At 42.8% G+C, this 25,226-nt stretch overlaps 3 protein-coding genes across 3 annotated transcripts in view; 1 reads left to right on the top strand and 2 right to left on the bottom strand.

Annotated features, from left to right (window-relative positions):
• The first annotated feature begins 673 nt into the window (after positions 1 to 673).
• On the top strand, positions 674 to 3,335 carry LOC117461793 (frizzled-8-like). The gene has a single exon (XM_034103751.1). It carries the CDS (start codon positions 831 to 833, stop codon positions 2,568 to 2,570), a length of 1,740 nt encoding a protein of 579 aa, XP_033959642.1. The 5' UTR covers positions 674 to 830; the 3' UTR covers positions 2,571 to 3,335.
• Positions 3,336 to 17,848: 14,513 nt separating this feature from the next.
• On the bottom strand, positions 17,849 to 21,433 carry LOC117462639 (gap junction delta-3 protein-like). Its single transcript, XM_034104905.1, has 2 exons — positions 21,376 to 21,433; positions 17,849 to 18,918 (listed from the first exon to the last, which is right to left on the bottom strand). The coding sequence occupies exons 1-2, from the start codon at positions 21,431 to 21,433 to the stop codon at positions 17,849 to 17,851; spliced, it is 1,128 nt and encodes a 375-aa protein (XP_033960796.1).
• Positions 21,434 to 21,862: 429 nt separating this feature from the next.
• LOC117462375 (cyclin-Y-like) overlaps positions 21,863 to 25,226 on the bottom strand; it is a 39,950-nt gene continuing 36,586 nt past the window's right edge. Inside the window, exon 10 of the mRNA XM_034104580.2 lies at positions 21,863 to 24,857. Coding sequence (XP_033960471.1) covers positions 24,741 to 24,857 — 117 coding nt within the window. The 3' untranslated portion in view covers positions 21,863 to 24,740. The remainder of the gene's footprint in view (positions 24,858 to 25,226) is intronic.

The raw sequence follows: 25,226 nt of genomic DNA, 5'->3' as shown, positions 1-25,226 counted from the left end.
TGTTTTTCAAGTGTCCTTAATGGTATAATCTGCATCATGAGTATTGAGCACTTAGCCACATCCTGTTTCCTTCCAGCCTAATAAGCAGGAACGTTATGTTAGTTTACTCCCCACTGGCTGCATAATAATTAAATGTCTTCCTGATGTCTCTATTGTATAATTCCCCCCTACTTGTTTGTAAAGGGCAGTGTGTGTGTGTGTGTGTGTGTGTGTGTGTGTGTGTGTGTGTGTGTGTGTGTGTGTGTGTGTGTGTGTGTGTGTGTGTGTGTGTGTGTGTGTGTGTGTGTGTGTGTGTGTGTGTGCTGTGTGTGTGTGTGTGTGTGTGTGTGTGTGTGTGTGTGTGTGTGTGTGTGTGTTGTGTGTGTGTGTGTGTGTGTGTGTGTGTGTGTGTGTGTGTGTGCGTGTGTGTGTGTGTGTGTGTGTGGTGTGTGTGGTGTGTGTTGTGTGTGTGTGTGTGTGTGTGTGTGTGTGTGTGTGTGTGTGTGTGGGGGGGGGGGGGGGTAAACAGAGACAAAGTGATTATAACCCTTCCTGCAGGGTGAACATTTTAAACAAACACCTTTAGGAACCCCTGATTGACTTATTCCCTCTGTCCCCGCCCTGCTGGGGGAGTGTCCTCGCTGCTCCCGTATAAAAACGAACGCACCCACCAGCAGTGCAGCATGCAACCAGAGTCACTGTGAAACCCCCACACAAAGGGAGAGAGAGAGAGAGAGCGGACTGACAGGGAGAGTGACACGCTTGTTTTGGATATTACACTCTCTGCGCTCGAGCATGGCTTCTGCCGCACCTCTGGATTAACTGCGCGAGTTCGCTGGCACTACGCGAAGATGGAGAGGAGCATCCCGGGATGGTGTGTGCTGTTTGCCCTCGTCCTGCGCGGCTGCATGGCGGCAAAGGAGCTCCAGTGCCAGGAGATCTCCGTGCCTCTTTGCAAAGGAATCGGCTACAACTACACCTACATGCCCAACCAGTTCAACCACGACACGCAGGACGAAGCCGGGCTGGAGGTGCACCAGTTTTGGCCGCTGGTGGAGATAAAGTGTTCCCCGGACCTGCGCTTCTTCCTCTGCAGCATGTACACACCGATCTGCCTGGAGGACTACAAGAAGCCTCTGCCGCCGTGTAGGAGCGTGTGTGAGCGGGCTAAAGCCGGCTGCGCGCCCCTCATGAGGCAGTACGGGTTCCCGTGGCCGGACCGGATGAGGTGCGACCTGCTACCCGAGCAAGGCAACCAGGACATGCTGTGCATGGACTACAACCGGAGCCAGACCACCACAGCTTCCCCTGTTGTGGCAAAACCCACCAACAGACCCGTGAAGCCGTACAACCCGAGGAAGAAGAGCAGCTACGGGCGCGGGATCCCCGGGAAACACAAACCAGCCGCGTCCCCGTGCGAGCCTGGGTGCTTCTGCCGCGCGCCCATGGTGCCAGTGACCGGTGACAGCCACCCGCTGCAGAACCGCGTCAAGACGGGACAGATCCTGAACTGCGCCATGCCGTGCCACAACCCCTACTTCACCCAGGAAGAGAGGACGTTCACCGCCTTCTGGATCGGGCTGTGGTCCGTGCTGTGTTTCATCTCCACGTTCGCCACCGTGGCGACCTTTCTGATCGACATGGAGAGGTTCAAGTACCCGGAGCGACCCATCATCTTCCTCTCCGCCTGCTACATGTTTGTGTCCATCGGATACATTGTGAGGCTGATCGCTGGACATGAGGAAGTGGCGTGCAACAGGGAGAGTGGCGCTGAACACATCCACTATGAGACCACCGGCCCGGCCCTCTGCACCATCGTCTTCCTGCTGATCTACTTCTTCGGCATGGCCAGCTCGATCTGGTGGGTGATTCTGTCCCTCACTTGGTTCCTGGCTGCTGGTATGAAGTGGGGGAACGAGGCCATCGCCAGTTACGCACAGTACTTCCATTTGGCCGCCTGGCTCATCCCCAGCCTCAAATCCATCGCGGTGCTCGCGTTAAGCTCAGTGGACGGGGACTCGGTGGCGGGGATTTGCTACGTGGGCAACCAGAATTTGGATAACCTGCGAGGTTTCGTGTTGGCACCCCTGGTGATCTACCTGTTCATCGGCACCATGTTTCTGCTGGCCGGGTTCGTCTCGCTGTTCCGGATCAGGAGTGTAATCAAACAGGGGGGCACCAAGACTGACAAACTGGAGAGGCTCATGATCCGGATAGGAGTGTTCACAGTTTTGTACACCGTCCCCGCCACTATCATAGTGGCGTGTTACTTTTACGAGCAGCACAACAGACAGACTTGGGAAATTACGCACAACTGTACGTGCATGGCAGACCCCAGCAGGCAGAGGCCGGACTATGCCGTGTTCATGTTGAAATACTTTATGTGCCTCCTGGTGGGCATCACATCTGGGGCCTGGATCTGGTCCGGGAAAACCTTGGACTCCTGGAGGACTTTTTGCACGCGGTGCTGCTGGGGGAGTAAAGCCTCCGCGGGCTCCATGTACAGTGACGTGAGCACGGGACTAACCTGGAGATCCGGGACAGCCAGCTCGGTGTCCTGCCCCAAACAGATGCCGCTGTCCCGGGTTTGAACAAAGAGAGAGGGGGGGGGGGGGGGTTATCGGCTCAAATGCATTTTGTCATTTGACACTAAAGACTTAAAACCAGCGCTCTTTGTTTGGGACTTGTTATAAATGTTTTGGTAAATTATTCAAAGTGAGTCCCCAAACTGTCACGAGCACTCCTCTAATGTGAACTTTTTTTAAATGTGTGGTCAATTAAGCTCTATGAAAGTTCAGCTTGGACTTTTACTTAAGGAAAGGGCTCCTTCCTTCCTTGCCTTATCCAAATGACGTCCATGTGTTTGAATGGGGGTGTTGGGTACAGAGGAGGGGGGGGGGGGCTAATTGTATGGGGATTGTCCATCCGCGTGTTGTAATTAGCACATTAATGAGCGCCTAATGGCTGCTCTTTAAATAATGAGACTGTCAGCAGCAGAACAATGTACCTGGCGCGAAGAATGCAGAGTCTTATCTGGACTTAATTGAATGCGCACAGCTGACAAGATCCCCCGTGTCGATAGGTGACACGGTGTAGCTGAGGCTCTACTTCTTCTTACTGTAAAGAACCGCTGTGTCTTAAACATGAGAGCCGCAATGGGACTGCTCTGCAGGAGATGGATTCTACACGTGCATTAATCAATGCCTTAATACTGTCTCATATACGGGTTGCATCAGCGCGTAAAAAGTGTATTTATATAATTATTGGTGTACATATATTGTACATTTGTATATGAAATTTTACGAGATTGTAAATATGTATAATTTCCACTTTGATAGAAAATTCTATTTTGAGAATAAAACAACTTTTATTGAATTTTTGCTTCCTGATTTTTCTCGCAAGAAAACAATCTTTGGAGGATTTTAAATCTGCAAGCTGGGGGGGGGAGTGGTTTGATGTTATGCCTGGTGTGCACAGCTTCACAGCAACACAATGTGTTTCTGCGTAATGGTGATTTGTGGCAGCTTTATCTCAATTTAACTAAATGTAACTTGCCTTTGGGGCCACATGGGATGTGTTAGCTGTATTAAAGCTCCAGGTCCACATGCTGTGAGACGCGGGGAGCAACATCGGCATGGCAATGCCTCACTACAGGTGGTCTTCTCCGTTTAATGCCCTCACGTCTAGTTACTAAACCGTTCCTTCTGTCCTCTGTTCAACTCCTGATCCAAGCTTAGTGTGTGACGTTTTTGTCCCATTTTACACATTTAAAAGAGAATTAACTTTACCTTTTTTAAGGAGTTTTTTTGTTGTTGGATTAGTGCTAATGTAGGAGGATCATTTATAATTGTTTCCGGTGATAATAAGAATATTTACGATTTAGTGAAACAACGAAGAAAAGTCCACTATAAGCTGCAAAATAATTACAAAAATGTGGGCAAATGCGTGGTAATTTCTCAGCAACATATTAAAAGAAATATCTGATTAGTCATACATGCTTAATGTGAACCTGTAGTGGACAGGTAAGGTGGCTCCTCATATATTATGGATACCTTACATAGCGATAGTGCTGATAAGAGAGGCGTCTGTGGTGAGGAGGGACAGACGGTATCTGCAGGCTGACGCCCTGTCTGTCGTGCGCAGAGGTAATTAGGGCCCTGCAGTGTGTGGTCCAATTACTGTGTGACAGTGTTTTCCTCTTTAACTGTCAGTACCAACACTAAATTGGTGGTTTAGGAGATGCTAATGATGTGTGCGTAATGGCTCGTAAGTGAGGTCTATTTTTGCCTACGTAGAAAAACATTGCCGGTTTTAAGACTGAATAATATTTCTTCAACTTCAATGACATGAACGATGTAACAAAACTAAATGTGCCCCAAACTTTGGTGAAGATTCTGCACTGAGATCGAGAGAGAGAGATCAAGTTGCATCATACTGCCACCTGGTGGTCAAGCGATTACATTAACATGAACAATTAAAGGCAAGTTTATTTACACAGCACCTTTCAGCACGCGGCAATTCACAGTGCTTTAGAAATTAAAATAAAGACATTTAAGAATAAATACAGCAGAAACACATTATAAAATGGCATTTAAAAACAGTCATTAAAAAGCAAAGGTAATAAACACAACACAGAATACATGAATAAAAGCCATACTGATATAAACAGCTTACTCAAATGCAGCGACAACAATATATGTTTTTATTCTGGATTTAAAAGTATTAAGAGTTGCAGTGGACCTGCAGGATTCAGGGAGTTAGATAGTCGGGGCGTAATAGCTAAGCATCTCCATGTGTAGTTCTTACTCTTGGAGCAGAGAGCGCAACAAACCTGAATGCAAATAGCATTGAAACAATTATTATATAAGAGTGAGAGAGTAAGACTAGTTTCTAGTGTTCCACTTCACATTCTTTTTTTTTAATAGGCTTCCATAAAACGTATATTTTAAAAACATTTTCCCAAGACTCTTAGTTGAATCTTCATTCATATTCACAATCAAGATGGCTGCACAATTAAGTGTTTGGGATGTTTGTATATATGCTAAAAAGAACACAGCGGAAATAATGTTGTATAAAACATGCATTTGTAAATATGGAGTCATCTGTCGGTAAACTCAGAGTTTAGCAGATTAAAGTTTCGATACCAGTAGAACAAGTCGACATCTGAATTTCACCCTAAATAACTTTTTTAAAACTGTCCTCTTATTTGCTGTGCATACCGAAGGCGGTAAACGAATCAATGGCTTCCAGAGGGCTAATTGTCTAAATGTGTCCCCCCAATAATTGCATTACATAAAATGTAGAGAATGGAGGTCTTGTTTCGGACCAATGAGGACAAATTGCTCTGCCACTGCTTATTAGCCATGAGAAAAGGTAGCTTCCTCTTCCAGTGTGTGTGTGTGTGTGTGTGTGTGTGTGTGTGTGTGTGTGTGTGTGTGTGTGTGTGTGTGTGTGTGTGTGTGTGTGTGTGTGTGTGTGTGTGTGTGTGTGTGTGTGTGTGTGTGTGTGTGTGTGTGTGTGTGTGTGTGTGTGTGTGTGTGTGTGTGTGTGTGTGTGTGTGTGTGTGTGTGTGTGTGTGTGTTCCCTCCAGCACAGAAATCAACAGAGGAAATGGGTTGAGAGGTCATGCCTGATCCGTCTCCTTCTAACATAAACATGGCGCTGTGTTCAGGAGGACCTCATCACGGAGAGATCCTATTGGCCGAATCCATTGAACCCAACTCCTCTGTATTGGTCGGGATGTTTATGAATGCCATCTTTGTCTAATGATGTAATTATCTGTCTGTCTGATTGATTTGGAATAAATCGGGTTAAGATGTCTGAAGGGCGTACGTGGGCTGTTAAAGGTCACGTACTGTAGGAAGGCATACTCTCACATTGTATACAACGCTGGGAGGGAAACATTTAGCTTTCAATAACAGCTATTGTCGTGTCATGGCTGATTTACAATGCCGTCTAAAACTAAAATTTGTATTCAGGGTCTTACTGATGTGTTTTGTTATTGACAGTTGACCTGCTTTCTGCCCCAAAGCATGCTGGGATCCACCACTGTGAGTGTAAAAAGAAGTCCAGAAATAAAAAAAAAACACAGAAAGAGAAGAAAACATGTGCAGCATTCTTCTAGTTATTGTGTTTGGGCATTTATTGGCAGTGTACGCACAGAAACACGACATATTGACACCCTTTTGTTAGCTTCTTAAGTTGCTAGCTTGTTAGCAAAACGGTAGCTCTTGTCGTTTCTGAATCTTTCCCCCGACCAAAAGATGTTTTAAAAAAGACACTGCGTGAAGTTAGAGGATTATTTTCTGTAGTTGTATCACTGCAAGCCAACACTTTCACATGGAAGGAATCTTGTTCATATTGAAAGACTATTTATTCAGCGTTGCCAACTTTGGGTACCTGGCTGGAGTGAGATTTTGATATCATGGGTTTAATTACGCATATCCGCAAATGACTGCTATTGTGTCAGTAGCGGGACCTTAGCATATATTTAGGATATATATACAATATATACAAATACACAATATTGGACACAGACTATAAAGGGCACACAGTTTCATTCAGTAATGAAAGTCAAACACATGTTTGTTTCCACTGTTTTATTGTGAGCCTGTCGCGATAAGCAATTAATTCAATTATCGTACGATAAATAAAAAAGAACTCGATAACTTTTCTGACCTCGATAAATTTCCATTTACATGAGAATGTGACTAGCAGTTTGAAAGGATGTACTTGAATTATTATTATATATTATCATTATGTCAGGGGTCTAAAATGGTCATACAACGGTGCCGACAATATTATCGTTTATCCGGGGAAATGTATCCAACAAAATTAATTATCGTGAGAGGCCTGTACATGAAACACACACACACAAACAAACCTACAGACTTACTCCAAACCGCCAAATATATTAATTAACACACTCTCACTCTCATATGCTCTTTGACTCTATTTTGGCCAAGTAGAACAATAAGCAGCAGACTTTTACTTTTTTATAATTTCTACTGGATCTGTGATCTGCGCATGCGCAATACGTGTCGGCTCCCACTGCTCTGCTGTCTGTTGACGTTGTTAAGAGTGGTGGGGGCGGGGAGGGAGCGGGTCGACAGCCTGAGCAGCTGTCAACTCAACATTGTAAATAACCAACCAAAAACGATCGCCAGTTCATCTTGTTGTTGGCGTGAGAATAGTTTGGCAGCGTGAGAGCGTGAGAGTGAAAGCGTGTGTCACACGCCAGATGCGTGAGAGTTGGCAACCCTGATTTATAGCCACGTTCATGGTGTTAACTTACCATGTATAGCTACAGTTAGCATGCTGATTTGTAGGCTATTAGCCTCATTCAAATGTAAGGTATATTCTTAGAAACTTAAGCAAATACTGGACATGTGTTAATGTTTACTTGCTGTTGTGACAACACGAAAAGAGAGGAGATTAAGTCTTAAATGTATTGTTTTAACAGCACGTTGTGTTGGATAAGGTGAGTGTTGTTTTATTTGCCGATGTCAAAGACAACCTTCCATTGTATGTAGTTTGTAATCTGAGTCATTAGGATGTACGGGTTTGTCCATATTTTTTAAAGTTTTGAAGACTCCTCTCACGTGCTTGTTGTGTGAAGAGTCATGCAGAGGTGAGAGGTCAAAGGCCATGTTTGGCATTTCTGGCTTTCTGTAGAGGAGCACAAAAGGCAACACAAAAAAAAATCGTCTGAATTTGAAATACTACTACACAACATAAATATGGGTTATTGCTACAGCTAGCAAAGCTGAATGCATTCTCTCGTGTCAGATTTGAAGACACATTGTGCGGAGCTGCGGATCAGGTGCCAAAAGGAGCGCTACTGAGGGTGTGAAACGGTTTTGTTATGTATTCAGTGGCCTTTAAATCTACGAAAAGTATCCAGAATTTAGCAAGATTTTCACAAAAGTGGAAGATTTAAAGAGAAGGGTTCGGCTTTGGTGAATAACGATGTAATGTTTCCATGTTGTGATTGGACGTGAAAGACGTTAACAGGGTTTATTAACCAGTGCTGGCTCACACACGTTATACATGCTGACTGTGCACTTCATCACTGCGAGTGTGTCTATCTCCTGTGTAGACAGCAGGGGGCGCAGTTACGCTGAGAGCACAATACATTTACATGAATATCACAAATGCTATTGATTTGCATTGAAGGAAATGTGGGATCCAGTATGTTTACAGCCTCACTTATACAGGCCCTTTCTCATTTCTCTAACTCCCCTCCTCGACTCCTATCCTCGATACTTAGTCCCGCCCACAGGAGATGCGAGCGGAGGAGCCGAGGAGGGGAACCGAGGAGAGAGGAGGGGAAGCAGCAGGCTGTTAGAGAAATGAGAACTCCTCTCCTCTGAGCGGTCATTTTAAAGAGACGTCCATTAATGATGACAGAAGGCAGCAGCCGTCTGTCTGATGGACAATAATGGCTACAGATGCGGACACACACACATATATGTATATATTTATATAAATATATACAATTTCAGAATCAAACAGAGCACTCTCATAACTCGTAACACTATCAGAGACTGGATATATCCCCCCCCCCCCCCCCCCCTCTGGTCGCTACAATGAGGGAAATAAATTACGGGCCAAATGTTTTATTTACAAGTATTACAAGTAAGCAGAGGACACCAAACCAACTGACAGCTGTCTGTCCGCTGCATCGACGCACACACTGTACCACACGCACACACACACACACACACGCACGCACATACAGCTCCTAAAACAGGGTACAGCCGTGGTGTATTTTATTGTGAAGCACTAAATGGTTTTAGAAAAATATCGACTCTTTGTTTGTAGATATCTACTAAACTAAAGCAAAAAGAGTAGGCCTGTTCTACTGAGTGATATATATTATACACACTGCTCTGCTTTCTGCACGGACCTCACAGCTGTTCTCTCTGGAAACATCGCGTCGCGATGAGAGCAGTTAATAAAATAATATCCAGGGAACGCATGCAGAGCTGTCATTGGCTGAGATAAGTCCGGCCGTGCGTCACGAGTCTTTGAAACATCTCTGTTGCCGGAAATGCATCCGCGAAGCAGCCGTGGAGGACCCATCAGTGTCTCCTCGGTTATAGCTCCTCCAGAGAGCCTCCTCGACGCTCGATCCTCGGTCCTCGAAGTGCATTTAGAGAAATGAGATGTCCTTCAACATGGCGCGCTGAAATTCATTTCCGGGTCACTACCGGAGGACCGAGGAGTCGAGGAGGGGGATTTGATGAAATGAGAAAGGGCCACAGTCTCCACTTCTTCTGCTTCAGTTTTCACCATGTCATAATAATCTGGCTCTCTCTCTTAATTCCACCAGCTTTATGATAATGCCATAAAAGCCTCTAAAGCCCCTTTGATAGAATAGCAGAAACAGAGCTTATGGGTGTAAATCTGCTCTGTGAGGGCGGATAATTATCCAGAGGTTGTAAAGTTAATTTAATTTGTGTTGAATGGCACACTCCAGACATTTAGCTTCCTTTCGAGGAACAAGCAAGCCGAGGCACAATTCAACCCAAGCAGCCTTTCACTTTCAAATCATTTTGGAAACTCAAGAGCATCATATATTTTGTCAGCTTTCTTATGAATGAAATAATCGGTGAAGTCCAAGAAAGATACGACCTTGAAGCCATTCCGCCTTCGTCTACTCAAAACCATCGGATCACCCTTTTCTTTTTCCACCCTACAAGCCCTCATCATCAACTTCAAAGGAAGACGGGATCGATTTGTTTTCTTACCCGAGCCGTAGGGACACGTCTCGACCACCCATCCTCCCCCATTCATCTAAACTACAAGCTTAGAGGTGAAGAGGATGCTGGGTAATCAATATTGTTGATGCCTTTGACATCTTCTCTGATGTGCCGTTGTGGTCAATGTTGATTTCTCCATCCCACTTCTCAATCTCCTCCGCCTGTCACCCATGAGTGTTATTGCACCGAGGCGGACGCAGGTTGACCGTCTGACTTCAGAAGAGGAAGAGATCGATGAAGAGCAAAGGCACCAGCTCCTAATATTCGACATCTGAACGCGGCTGAATGACACAGTGCATATATGAAGCATTGTTTGTGCCAATGAGAGACCTAGAAGAAAACGCTGACATATGATTACACTTTTAAAGTTGGACAACTCATTGTGATTGTGGATACATTTCAGTTAATGCTTTCCCCATATTTGGACAATAAATCATATTTTATCTTCTATTCGTTCTGGTTTTAAAAAGTGGCACTTATATTTTTAAAGATATCGTTTTTTCAGTTAACCCTTCGATGCATAAGTGGGTCTTTTTTGACCCGGTGAGGTGGATTTCTTGAAGTATCTTTGTAATTACATTTTTGTATCATTTCATATTCCAGCTATTCCTCAAAAAACATGTTTTGGATATCAAGCCATTCAAATTTTTAATTTACATTTTAAGAAATTGTAGTTTTTGTATTTCTACCCCAAGCTTCCATAAGTGGGTCAAAAATGACCCGCATGCATTTCCTATGGGAACCTTTGATTCTTATCGCCTGTTGCTGTCAGGAATACATTCACTGTGGACCACGCAGACTACATCACAAGTGACACCTCTCAGGAAGATTATTGTACACAGCAAGCTCTGATACCTGTCAGTATAATAATAATACATTATATTTGTATAGGGCTTTTCAAGGACTCAAAATCGCTTTACAATAAGGTTAGGGAGGGGGGTATAGGACTATCAAACTTGGTCAACCGGCATGGATTGATGGGGGGTGGGGGGGGCTATGAGTAAACAAGACGAGAAGAGATGAGTTTTGAAAAGGGACTGGAATACTGTGAGGGTCTCAGAATAGCGGAGATCTTTGCATCGATATGTTCAAAACGTTTTTTTCAAAATGTAAAAGAAATATAATAATATAAAATATTTCAAATGTGAACCAAAATATAATACTAAATATTATACAGGTGATTTCTCCACAATGACAAAAATGGCATAAAAACACAATATTCTAATACGGGTCCTTTTTGACCCACTTATGGAAGAGTGTAGGGTCCAGTCACTCGGGCATCTAAGGGTTAAGATTTAAGGTGCTGTAGCTTTACTTCATTATAATCATTATTATCATTTTAATTATTTATTTGTGTTTGTTTTGTCTGTTTTAGAAACACTCTTTTGATTAACTCATTTCTAAATTACTACTGCAATACATACTACTGACCACTAGATGGCAACACTATGCACAGGTGGATTTTTGTGATAGAGCTCTCAAATGGTTACACAACGTATCCATATATCTCTCTAACACATAACAATAATTGCACAAAACGAGTTAATGAAAAGTTAGTGGTCACAATTACAAAATAAAGACTCTTAAATCACTTTAAATTACTGTTATCTCCAAAGACAATTGTTCTTACCACTTTTAAAACTTGCAAAACTATTGTGTATTTTTCCATAGCTTGTTCATATCATGTGTCAATAGGGTTAGTTGTATAAGGTTTTATAAACATCCAATATGTTTGTGTACATTTGGTGAAATGCTTTACATTTTGGTTTTAGCTCAAAGAAATACATTTTAATCGTTTAATTGAATAGGGACAATTGTAGTGCCGAGAGATAGGGAGTCAGAGGCGGAGTCAGAGGCGGAGTCAGAGGCGGAGTCAGAGGCGGAGTCAGAGGCGGAGTCAGAGGCGGAGTCAGAGTCAGAGGCGGTGCAAGGAAGGTGCAAAAGGGTACTTTATTAGGGAGTAGAAAAGGACATGTTGTCCGGTTGCAGTCCGGGAAGAAGAGAGAGAAGCCAGGAGGGCACACAACATGTATAGACAACACATAACATGTCCGTGTGGTTTGAGCTAATTTCCATCCGTAGTCCCTGACATACAATATATAAGAACATGACATTTGTAAACATAGCAACAAATAAATACATGATAAAAAAATATTCGAGACATTATTGTCTAGAACTGGACAATAACGTTCTTCCAGCCATGAAGCAAGTGTTGAAAGGCCCTTTCCTCGTTCAATATCGCATTACGGACTGGAGTTCGACTGGGAGCCAGGCTTTGAACACCAGTTGTTGACCCGGCTCTTGTGGCTAAAAAGGAGCAGCGAGGTTTCTTAACGTGGTGGAAAGCTCCCCCACAACAATGGCCGATGTCATATAGCGGCACATTGGGGCCATGGGAGGAGAAGATGTCCAACTGGCACATATAGGTGTTGTACTCAGATGTCCACTGTTGTAGGAAGTGTCTGTTGTAGACATGTTTCTGTTTCAAACCTGGGAACATGAAAGGTACTGTTTAAACCCTGTATAGAAAACTGGTAAACATAATATTTGTATCAGTCTTGAAAGATACATTTGCTCAGTTACTCTACTGAAGTACAATTGTGTGGTACTAATGCTGCACTTGAGTATAAAGCATGTCCAATACTTCTACTTCACTACATTTTGGAAGAAAGTTCTGTACTTTTTACTCCTCTACATATATTTTACAACCTCAGTTTCTCTGCAGGTTGATATAATTAACACAAAGTATACACGACACATGAAGGATGTTGTACTATTAGGGAATACGCAGTAGGAAAAGTCATGCATCAATAATTGTATTACAATAAGAGAATAAATGCATTATTCCGATAAGTACTTCTAGCTTTGGTCCTTCAGGTTGTGATGCTAACACTTCATTCTAAAACCAATAATAAAGGTATGTTACTTGCAACAGCATTCCTACACTGTGGTTTTAATGCTTAAAGGAGTACGTCTTCTTCAGTCTCTGCTCGTTATAAATCGCACACAAAGAGGTGCCTTTCACGCAGATGATATCATATGTTAAGGCAGACATGTGGTGGCTGGGATTTTGCCAAGGACACATAGCTAACAGAACCGTGTCTGTGTGTACGGTCACTTCACACACACTGTTCTGTGTGTGTCGGGGCTGACTCTTGTGAAGGGTCAGCAGGTTTGCTTGTGCGACCTATTGACCTCCACCAGTGACAGTAGAGTCCTTTCTCCGCGCACCAGCAGAAGAAGAATAAGACGGGTATGTGGAATGTGTTAGGGTCGTGGCTACAAGGGGGTAATGTTACTCAGGGGTTGTGTTGTTGCAATCATTGTCACAGTGTTGACCAGGGAGGTGTGCTCGTTCACAAATTGAAATGACAGTTTGTGTTCGGGCGGCAGACACCCTATCCGTTTTTAAGAGTGCGCTGAAGACCTTCCTTTCTGATGAAGCTTATAGTTAGAGCTGATTAGATTCCGCCCCTAGTTTTGCTGATACAGGCTTAGTTTGTCGGGGGACATCTTACTTCTTCCTTCTCTCTGTCTATACCCGTGTACTCTCATGTTCCGATTAACCCAGCTTCCCCACATGTCTTTCTTCTTGGTGTCTATATACGCTGGGATCCGGAGTCATGGATGATCCTGCGGTCCTGTGTCCTGGATCGTGAGCCCTGGATCGCGAGTCGTGGCTGTGGTCCTGGATCATCGGTCCTGGATGGATATCCTCGTGGATTCATCTTCCTATTATACACACATGCATTTCCAAACATCTGGACTACCTATGTTGCAAATGTATTATCTTTTCAATTTACACACGGCATCTATTGCAGTCTGTCCGTCCTGGGAGAGGGATCCCTCCTCCGTTGCTCTCCCTGAGGGTTCTCCCATGTTCCCTTTAAACTGTGGGTTTTCTCCGGAAGTGTTTCCTTGTACGATGTGAGGATCTAAGGACAGAGGGTCTAAGGACAGAGGGTCTAAGGACAGAGGGTGTCGTATTGTCATACTGATATTCTGTACACACTGTGAAGTCCACTGAGACAAATGTAAATGTGTGATATTGGGCTATATAAATAAACATTGATTGATTGATTGATTGATTGATTGATTGATTGATTGATTGATATTGCTGTAGGCACAGTGATCATTTGAGGCGAGGGTTTTGGGCTTTGGATCCGGTGTGGAGTTTTGCATTGATGACGAATCGGTGTAGGTCAGCCAGGAAGTTAGCATGGCAAGTTGTAACTCGACAGAAAGCACGATCATTTTTCCATTTGATTGTAGAATATTGCAGGAAATAAGATCTGTGGAAAACACACTTTTTGTTGAGTAGGATAATCTCCACATATTAAGATTTGTAAAGCGTAAATGCAATCGCCAGATGTGAAAAGCGAATGTCACGCTATAAACAAACTACATCACAGTAGAATTACTTCACTTCAATTAGCTAAGAAAAAGACAGATTTGTGTTCAGCGTAATTACGTTTATTATGAATGAAATGAAGTTTTTAAGACCCCAGACATTGTAGGGGTTTTACTGACATACTTTTATTTCTCAGAACAAAATGTGGATATCTCCACAGACCTTTTCTCAAGCGTCAAAAACACGTTAAAAAAAACATTGACTTTAAGTCGAGGGAACCGTGAGTTGTAAAATTCATCCATCACTCTATTAGAAAATGGAGAAAACAATAAAAGCAAAACACATCGCAAAGAACTCCCAGAATAGGAAGGACGTTTTCTTCCATTGGAAAAAGGATGAAAGGATGCTGAAAAGTACGCAGACACAACACATGTCAATCACCAGGGCCCAGGAGTTCAACACTTTTAATCTCAATCAGATCCGATCAGATTTTGAAATCCCATTGTTTGTGATCCAGGATCAGACGAGTCGGACAAATGTTGTCCCAAAGCAATTCAGGATAGGATCAGCCTGATCCAGATTACGACTTTTCAAGATGACCAGATCCTGAATATCAGTGCTTTAATCCTACCGAGCGCCATCTAGTGGACATGAAAGATAACACAAGGAAGACAAGAGCCCACATTGCAGAGACTTCTATTGTTACTTTTGAAAGGTGAGGACAGATGATGGACTTTTTTTTTGTTGAAGATATTTTTAATTTAATCTAAATTACATTTGTGATTGACAATCTTTGCTGTGATACTTTTATGAGCATAAACATTTGTGTCAACATTTGGTTGAAAACAAAGCAGCCACCACAAACGTGACCAAAAATGGAAAAATAAAATGTATTTCCCATGAAGGCTAAAAATGGTGTATTATTTCAGTTAGCAAACTTTGCCATCTAATTTAAATTGAAACATATTTTTAAATAAATGGTACAGTAATAATAATAATAATAATATATTTAATTTATATAGCGCTTCTCATCTGCCAAGACAAATCTCGAAGTGCTTCACAACAAGGGATACTGATACGCTTTGAGATAATAAAAGACAAATAATTGTAATAATAATAAGAAATCAAAAAATAAAATATAAAATAGAGTACAAAAATAAAAGTCGGAGATACATTTTGCTCTGTAATCCACTGGAGATCCACCCCTCTGGTGGGATCAGGATAATCCAGTTTGTTGGGTCCCAATCCTGTGTTGTCGGTTTGAACGACCCGTTTTGAAGATTTGATCCAGATTAAAGCTGGGATTGGATTTCCTGATCGGATATCAAAGCGATCCTAATCCTGTTTTTTTGGTTTTGAACTCCCCAAAAGATAAATCTGATCTGATCAGATTAAACGTTTTGAACTCCTGGGCCCAGGCCATCATTAACTCTTGCATTTGAGACCCTTGTTAGACATGAGGTCATATCCTGAATATGCCTACAGGTTTTTATCATCCGTAACATCAAATGTGTCTGTGACCATCAATCACTTTCTGCCTCACATGGGTCGAATGCCACATGCTCTGCTAGCATGCTAAGCTAATGTGGAATGATGTCGGCGAGATAGTTGAAGGTCTTATGTCCAGTGGCGACTGGTCATTAGGGGCAGGCACAGCCCCACCTAGTGTCAGCAGAGAGTATTAAAATAATGATTACAAAAAAATGCAAAAAATAAATACAAAATAAATATAAAACTGTCCGTTTAAAATTAATTGAAGCATCAGACAAAAAAAGCTTTTGAAAATAATATTATATTTTGATTTAGGTCAAAATATAATATTTGTAAACCTGAAGAGTCAGTGGCAGTGCGTCACCAGCCATGAACCTCACTGCAGAAGCTTATATATAGACATCTACGTTTTTTGTGCCCCACCACTTTTTGTACATATAGAAACGCCACTGCTTATGTCATCCGATCAGGGTGGGCTTAAGTCAGGTGTTGGAGTGGTCGTGTGAGAGGTCAGAGGTCGGGTCAGTGCGTCTGTTGTGTTGCCAGCACTCAGTCATCCAGACAGCAGCTGAGCACTGGGAAAGTTCTCAAGGTCACCCCGTGTTTGTGTTACTGACCCATTTCATTTGAATGCAGACACTTAAAACACACATGGGAATGTGGAGCAACATCTCAATGTGAATCAGCGCCATTTTACTGAACAGGACATGACCAGTTAACACATTTTATTATTATGTATTAAAAAATACAACAAGTATTGTGCATGCATCAAGAACAACGACATTGAAGCTCGAGACGGGAGGTGGATTTTGTTTCCGTTGTCGACCTGTGTAATAATAATAATAATAATAATCGATTTAATTTGTTAGCGCTTTTACAGGTGCTCAAAGACGCTTTACAGATATAGTGAAGATAAAATAAAATAAAGGAACAACAAATAAATATAAAGTTAAAGTTAAAGTCAAATAATACAAAAACAATCACACTCTGTCAACAATGTGTTTTTCTATTTTTAAGAAATGTTGAACATCGTCACTTCCATGTTGAGCTACTTTAACAACCTTTAAGACATTGAATCTAAACTCAGATTAAGATTGTAAAATTAAGTTAAATGAAATCTGCACTAAGTGAGTTTTTGGCCTCTTTGGAGAAGGGCGAAGAGAATAGTTTGACTTCGCTCTTAATATTCATTTTAATTGTAATCACTTTGTGGCAGATAGCAAACCATTGCCATTCTTACTGGTGGCGTATGTAGCTTGCTAGCTTACTAGATGTTGGTAGTTATGCAATTTGGTACTGGAGTGGTTACCAGTGGGTTTATGAGAGCTTACATTTAAAAAAAAGAAAAATTGCTCGGTTAACTTAATGAGTCTAGACGTTGTTCAAACCAAAACAACGAACCAACATATTTTAGCTGCCAGATGAAGTTCATTTTGTTCATCTTTTAGGTTTGATTTCCACCAACTCCTCTTTACTTTACATTACATCACACGTTAGACGCTTTTATCCAAAGCGACTTCCATACTCAATACTGTGGGCAATCCCCACAGGAGCCATTTGGGGTGAAGCGTCTCAGGGACACTGCAGTGGGGTTTGAACCCCCTGATCCGAACACCAACGCACTATGCCACTGCGCCACACGCCTTTACCTTGCTAACGTGCCCCTTTTTAAATCTTGCTAGCTTACCTTTCACCCTACTTAAAGGTGGGGTAGGTAAGTTTGAGAAACCGGCTCGAGATCGCTAGAATTTGAAAATACACAACCGGAGAAAATCTTGCCACTTCCTCACAGAGCCCCTCCCCCAACACACAGGAACGCGCACATGACCAATGAGGGCACGAGATAAGTTTGTGCCCCGATGGAAGGCTGACAGGCAGGTAGGCCATCCAGTTACTTTAGCCGGGCCGGCTAAACGGATTGGTTGTACTTTTTACAGTATTACGGCTTCTACAGATGCATTTTTTTTATGGATTTGTTGTCAAAGCACTTCAGATATTCATTGCTATCGGGATGTTAAGAGCATTCCATGGAATATAACAAAAAGTGTATCTCGAGCCGGTTTCTGAAACTTACCTACTGCTATTTGGAGTTAGGCTTGTAGCTTAGAGTGGGTTCAATGAAGCTGACTCCGTAGGTTCGTCACCATTACCAACACCATGACACCAAACAACTCCTTCTAAAACATTCATGCTTAAAATGTTTGAATCAAAGACATCTGAAGACTTTCTTTCCAATGACATTAATAAAAGGCCACCCAGTCATTTACACCCACGCCCTCTTGTCCTGATTGTCGCTGCCGTCAGACTGTTGTCCGGAGTGTTCCTTAACTGCAGTGACCTGCTTTCCGACGGCCACAGGTGTTAGCATCCTGGCGTTTGTCGGTGGTCCTCTCTCGGGACGAGGGGACTGTGGAGGTCTCAGTTGGCTGTGGAGGACATAGTGAGTTGGTATCGGAGGGCTCGTCTCAATCTCACCCTCTTTGTTCTCTGGACTCTTGTCGTTAGCGGTTCCAGTCCGTTCGCCGTTTGGCACCGCGTGTCTTTCATCTTTAAAACCGTTCTTTGAGCTTTCGCAGCGACTGATTTTCCTGGTTATAACAACATCGCTGTCTTCAGTCGTAGATGTTGTTGTGAACACACTGCTTTGCTCTCCTTTGCTCATCTCGTCCATCATCCTCTCCCTCTGCCTTCTCCGTCTCACCGTGGCCTTCGTGGAGCTCACCAGATCAACCAAACTCAGCAGAATGGACAAGGAGGCCACACCCAGCATGAAGTTCAGCATTAAAGTCTTCTCCGTAGGTTTGGAGATGTAGCACTCAACCCCAGAGTTGCAGGGAGTCTCGTAACAGAGGAACCTCTTCGGAACGGACAGACCGAAGAGAAGAAACTGGCCTGCACCGAAAACCATTTCTAGAAGGATCCGTAGAATAACAACCAGGAAGTAGGTGCAGTAGAAGCGCGGCGCTCCAACATCATGTGGCAGGTCGTGAAGTGGAGCTTTGTGCAAGGACACTTCTCTCGAGGAGTTCTCAAGAGTAAAAGGGGACCCTCCCCTCTTCCTGTCCCAGTAGAAACCTACAAAATGGCGGTTTGACCAAACTCTATGCATGACGTAGGTTACAAACAACACATGGGGAAGACAGAGGAACGTGAGGTGGAAGAGCCACAGACGGAAGACGCACACCGGAGCGAACGCATCGAAACACACGTTGGAGCAGCCCGGCTGGATGGTGTTGCAGACAAATGTCTCCTGTTCGTCACTGAAGAGCGTGAAACCGGCCAGAAGGACGGCTGGAAGACGTAACACCAGCATCAGCATCCACCAGGTCTTTCCTGTGATGGAAAGACAACGATATGAGAGATAGATTCGGTGAAGAGGAGAAATCATAATGATGTCGTTGCGGAAAAGAGGACAATAAATACTTGAAGTATGATTATTTACAATTACATGTAATCTATAACAACAAAGACATATGAGAGAGAAACTAAGGGACACATTTCACTTCAGACAATCAAGACTATCCTTCCAGCATCTGTCAAAAAGATATTGGTGTGGTATATTGTACCATAATTAAGATACATGCAATTAAATATGCATTCATGTGTTTTGATTGGATTGAAAAAAGACTTCCACCGGGTCTTTCCTGTGACGGAAACAACATTGTCAGAGTTAATATATGTGTTATCTTCACGGCCTACTGTATACTTCTTTCTTTCAGCCTTCTTGCTTTAAAGGTGGGGTAGGTAAATTTCAGAAACCGGCTCGAGATACACTTTTTGTTATATTCCATGGAATGCTCTTAACATCCCGATAGCAATGAATATCTGAAGTGCTTTGACAAAAAATCCATACAAAAATGTCATCTGTAGAAGCCGTATTTATTTACAGTATTGGACGGCCTACCTGCCTGTCAGCCTTCCATCGGGGCACAAACTTACCTCGTGCCCTCATTGGTCATGTGCGCGTCCGTGTGTGTTGGAGGAGGGGCTCTGTGAGGAAGTGGGAGATTTTCTCCGGTTGTGTATTTTCAAATTCTAGCGATCTCGAGCCGGTTTCTCAAACGTACCTACCCCACCTTTAATTCTATTTTGAGATGTTTAAATTCTAGTATTGTTCATTTATACTCTTTACTTTCACCTTGTGTGCAATGCCTTGTTTTGTTGTTTTTTATGCTGCTGCAAACATTTTCCAATTTGGGATCAATAAAGAGATCGCGGATACAAGCGGCCGAGATGGGTTTCCTCCGCAGGGTGGCTGGTGTCTCCCTTAGGGATAAGGTGAGAAGTTCGGTCATCAGGGAGGGACTCGGAGTTGAGCCGCTCGGAGTTGAGCCGCTCCTCCTTCGCGTCGAAAGGAGCCAGTTGAGGTGGTTCGGGCACCTAGTTAGGATGCCACCTGGGCGCCTCCCTAGGGAGGTGTTCCAGGCACGTCCAGCTGGGAGGAGACCGAGGGGTAGACCTCGGACCAGGTGGAGGGATTATATCTCTTCGCTGGCCTGGGAGCGCCTTGGGATCCCCCAGTCAGAGCTGGTTGATGAGGGGAAAGGAACGTTTGGGACTTTCTGCTGGAACTGCCCCGCGACCCGACCACGGATAAGAGGAGAAGATGGATGGATGGGATCAATAAAGTACCTCCCATCTTATCTTATTCTATCTTAACATGCCCAAATAATAATGAGCGCCAGTCATAAGGGGGTTATTCCCTATCTTTATTCAAGAGCGTGGTATTTAAATTTGAGAGCATACTTTATGTATTTCTTTCCTCAAACCCTGTCCTCGCACTCAAATAGAGCCTGCTTGCACTTAGATTTGCTCTGCTTCTGCTCAAACTGTGCGCTTGCACTCAGATATATTGCTGCTTACAGATTTGTTCTGCTCTCAGATTTATTCTGTGCGCGATCGAAACTTCTGTGCAACAATCCTGTCAAAATCCCTCAACCAATAGGAGGCCAGGTGTCCTTGCGGGTGCGTTCGCTTTACTTATTACAGCGTCCCGTAAGGGCGGTTACTCTTTGGTTTATAAACTTCCCGCCCTCCTTTATAACATAGCATGTACTTGCAAGTGTAATCTATAACAAATAAAACATGGGAATCATGGCAACATGACAGAGAAAAACTAAAAGGGACAAAATATCACTTTACTTGAAAAATAAAATCATGAAAATGCAAGAAAATACTTCCAGCTCCAGTCAAAATATATTGTTCTCATGGTATATCGTACCATAAATAAGATAAATGCAATTAAAGGTGGGGTAGGTAAGTTTGAGAAACCGGCTCGAGATCGCTAGAATTTGAAAATACACAACCGGAGAAAATCTGCCACTTCCTCACAGAGCCCCTCCTCCAACACACAGGAACGCGCACATGACCAATGAGGGCACGAGGTAAGTGTGTGCCCCGATGGAAGGCTGACAGGCAGGTAGGCCATCCAATCCGGATTGGTTGTGCTTTTTACAGTATTACGGCTTCTACAGATGACATTTTTTAATGGATTTTTTGTCAAAGCACTTCAGATATTCATTGCTATCGGGATGTTAAGAGCATTCCATGGAATATAACAAAAAGTGTATCTCGAGCCGGTTTCTGAAACTTACCTACCCCACCTTTGAGAACAATTACTTTTGATTGGATTGCAAAGGGAAAATAAATGTTTTATAGATGTATTAAGTGTTTGAATCGACAGCTCTTTACAAATACTTCGGTTTCGGTTGGGTAAACTATTACGGTCACTCTACAGGAAAAAAAAGACATTTCTTAATTATCATATTCTGAACTACAAAAAGGACTTACCCACAAAAGAGACATTTTGACTGATGGTGATGAAGAGTAGATCTCTGGCTCCCAGCATCCTGATTGTTCAGCGCTAACTAACTCAAAATGACAATGAACCAAAACTCGTCAGCTCTGAAATCAGAGTCCAGGAGGAGTTCCTGAGCTGCTCTCGTCTTCAACGCGGCTCCAGATCTTCAGCTGAACTCTGAATGCAGTCACCTCAGATGTTGTGTTACTGTGTTCTGCCTGCAGAGAGCTATTCTTACCGCGTGCTATCAAAGCATTGTTGGGATGTCAGAGTCCCAGTCAACCTTACTGGAAGCTGAGGATCATATCGGCATCAAACAGGTGCGACAGCAACATGAGGCAATATCTAATTAAGGTAACATTCAGATCAAATAGGACATTTTTAGGGAAAGCAGCACAAAGGTCTTCAATAACACACTTTTCGACAAGGGCTTTTCTTTGATCACACACGTAAATAAATCACAATTAACACGTTCCCAGTTTTTCAACTCTTTATACGTTATACAAAGTTAAATTGCAAAATAAGTATATTTTAGAGCTTCAGTTTTCAGACGAATGAGGGAAAGAAAACATGAAAACCTGATCAGATATTTGCCAATAGCGATAAAATGGAAATAAACGTCCGATGGAATTACAAAATCAGTTTCAACACTTGGCTCAGCAGTTAGGGTTTCATACAATGACCCTCATTGAAAAGTGAATTAACAATATCACATTTTGTCCAATATGTGTGTGATTCTGGGCTTTAAAGGCAGTCTTTGTGGTTCACCCTAAAGGGCCTTATTTCTATTATTTTAGTAACCGTAACAATCTTAATTTTTTAGGGCAGACACCATGGATTTGCAACATGATTAATTGGTTGTCAAACACTAAAGAAAGCAGATTAATGGACGTTTATATGTGTGACAACTACAGGCTGTTATTGAACGACTGTGTGACCAACAATAAACCCCCGGCTGGAAACATGGGAGAAGTTTATTTTGGGATTTGGGATATTTTACGGTCTTACATTACACATCACAGCCACACTACCGCAGCAGTCTTTTCTCCATAGCACTGAATGTTAACTTTTTATTACATTTTTTCTGATTGGCCATTAAAAATAGTACAACGGTGGACGACTCGAATATCTCGGTCTGTTTATCCTGATGCATTTAGGTAGGAGCCAAATGTGAGGTCGACTTCTTCCTATTATGTGGTATTTTTAACACGTCCCTTAAAAGGAAGAGAGAGGGGGTGAGTCTGGCGTTTCGGTTATCCGCATTTCTACTGCATACTTTTTCGCAATTACTTTCCTACCATTTTTCATCACAATCAGCCATCTAACTTGTACCACTACCACCGAGTGGACTGTATTGTTGACTGCGCAATAAATTGTGAAACGAACATAAGGATTGGAGCAGGGTTTTATTTAGTGTTTAAAAACAATTGGGAAAGTTAGAGAAACCACCTTATCCAGACAGGACTGCAATCCAGTCTTTCAATATAAGCTAACTTTCCAGGTACTGTGTACAGTAGATGTAATGCACGGTTATTGTATAAGTAAGGGATAATGTGCTGCGACGCGGTCATTATGGGGAAAAGAACACCGACAGGCTGATCAGGAGCCCGACGCGAAGCGGAGGGATCTAGATCGGCATGAAGGTGTTCTTTTCCCCATAATGACCAAGTCGCTGCACATTATCCCGCTTATTACATGGCCACATTCTCAACAAAGTAACGTTATGACTCCCAATATTAATTGAAATGCTTTTATGGATTTAGAAAATGATTTTATTGATTTAAAAAATAGTTGTATGTATTGATTTAAATTGACATGCATCCGCGAAGAAAAATAGTCCGTTGTTACTGTTTGAACTAACGTAGCAACGGCAGGCTTCGATAGCGTTTTTGAGGAGCTTTTTGATTACAGATTTGAAAACATCGCTCCTTGCTTTAAAAGTAGCACAATTCATGATGTCAAACCTTGGAAAGTATCTAGATATCCCTGCCCTAATGACAAAGTAACTGGCAAGTGAATATGTGTCGCCGTTTGATGTCTATGTCTGGACCGCTGCGTAAAAAGGAGGGTTTCTGCCCGTTACTTCTCCGCAGTTTTTCTTGTCCCAGTTCCAAACTGTATACAGTTCAATCGACCGGACTTCTTTCTGAAGATGTGAGCGTCCTTAACAACGGTCAATAAGTCCTTGACAGCGGTCTGTCTGTTCGGTATTAACAACGTGTCACGTGTTCTGAATTGACCAATCAGAATCGAGTATTCAACTAAGCCATGTAATAATACTGAATAATTGAAAACATCGCACTGTCCTGTGTTTTAAAGTAACAGTATATGTTGGTGCTTGATACATGTGTACGGTGCAAAGTCACCCTGCATTAGTATAAATATCTATTCCAATACATACCGCTATCAAAATGGTATTTGGGTAAACAAAACTAATCTCAAATCCTCAGATGTCCACTAGATGTCAGCAGTGAGGTGTGCTTACTCGATTCAAAGCTTATATTGGGCATCTCGCTTTGAATCGACTGAAACTGCTAAAACGCCTGGTAATAATCATGTTAACATATAACCAGAGTCTGATGAGTACAGAACCAGAAACTCTGGAAATCGGGTTATATTTCTCGCTATACAGGCCAAGAAAAGGTGGTAGTTTGATTATTAATGTCCTTAAAATAGGAAAATATCACAAGATTATATTAATTCTGTCCTCCACAATATGTAATTTGTCACTTTCAACGCCATAGAGGAGCATCACAATAGATTAAACGGACTACCTGAGTATCGGAAGGTACACTACAAACACTGTAAACCTTGAATATACATATTGCCAAAGGAGAAAACTTGCTAACACTTGAATTATTCTAAGTAATAAATAATAAGTCCGGTGCTACACTACGGAAACTCTGCAGGTGCTATGGGTTCAGGCGGAAGTCCACGTGTAATCAAATAAATAGTATGCTTCGTTGTGAAGATGCACGGCCATTCTCAAAGGCAGGTTATGTCAAATGTTTTAAAATAAGCCGGACACAAACTGAACAGAGTCCCAGGAAGAATGTGAGGCTTTTTGAGTCCAGGACTTTCCAGGTTGGTCCAAATAAATGTTTCCCACAGATACTATAACAGTCAGGGACTTCTCTTTCATTATCAGGAGAGTTGAGGCACTGAGAAAACATCAGATGTGGTTCCACTCTCTTGCCTCCACTCGAGCAAAACCAAACCCCACCGTCTTGGTATGATCTGTAATCCAAAGTAAAGTTCTTGTGTATAAAACCATGTTGGTATATTTCGCCCTCGTGAGTGTTTCCACCCAGCCGGTGCTCCTGCAGCCTGATGCCAGCGTTCAGGTTCATATTGGCTAGGAGAGGATAGCAGGAACCCATTTGATGCCACACAGATTGTCCGTGCTGGAGGAGCGTTTTTTGGCAGCTTTCCGAACGTCCTTGTACCGGTCATCACACAGCCGGGAGATCGCCTGGAAAGAGGACAGGGATTTTTTTATTAACACTAGAACCGCCAGGGGTCGCTGTATACCTAGAACCGCCAGGGGTCGCTGTATACCTAAAACCGCCAGGGGTCGCTGTATACCTAAAACCGCCAGGGGTCGCTGTATACCTAAAACCGCCAGGGGTCGCTGTATACCTAAAACCGCCAGGGGTCAAATGTACCCGCTGATAGAATACATTGATTTTCAAGGTGCAATGTTATTTTATTTAGTGTGAGTGATGAAAGTTATATCAATAGAATCTGTGGACTCTCAGCTTTCATGTGCTATCTAGTGTGCAGATAGCATGAAGTATAATATATCGCTAACAGTGTTTCTCTACCTATGTATCTATAACTA

The sequence above is a fragment of the Pseudochaenichthys georgianus genome, chromosome 17, assembly GCF_902827115.2.
Source record: "Pseudochaenichthys georgianus chromosome 17, fPseGeo1.2, whole genome shotgun sequence".
Classification (NCBI taxonomy): domain Eukaryota; kingdom Metazoa; phylum Chordata; class Actinopteri; order Perciformes; family Channichthyidae; genus Pseudochaenichthys; species Pseudochaenichthys georgianus.
This window is presented reverse-complemented; position numbering and strand designations above follow the sequence as displayed.

Excerpts from the sequence above, each read along its gene's own strand:
- LOC117461793 (XM_034103751.1), top strand. The coding sequence starts at position 831 with ATGGAGAGGAGCATCCCGGGATGGTGTGTGCTGTTTGCCCTCGTCCTG.
- LOC117462639 (XM_034104905.1), bottom strand. The coding sequence starts at position 21,433 with ATGCTGGGAGCCAGAGATCTACTCTTCATCACCATCAGTCAAAATGTC. Across the intron at positions 18,919-21,375 it reads TCAAAATGTCTCTTTTGTGG|GAAAGACCTGGTGGATGCTG; the intron begins GTAAGTCCTTTT and ends TTTCCATCACAG.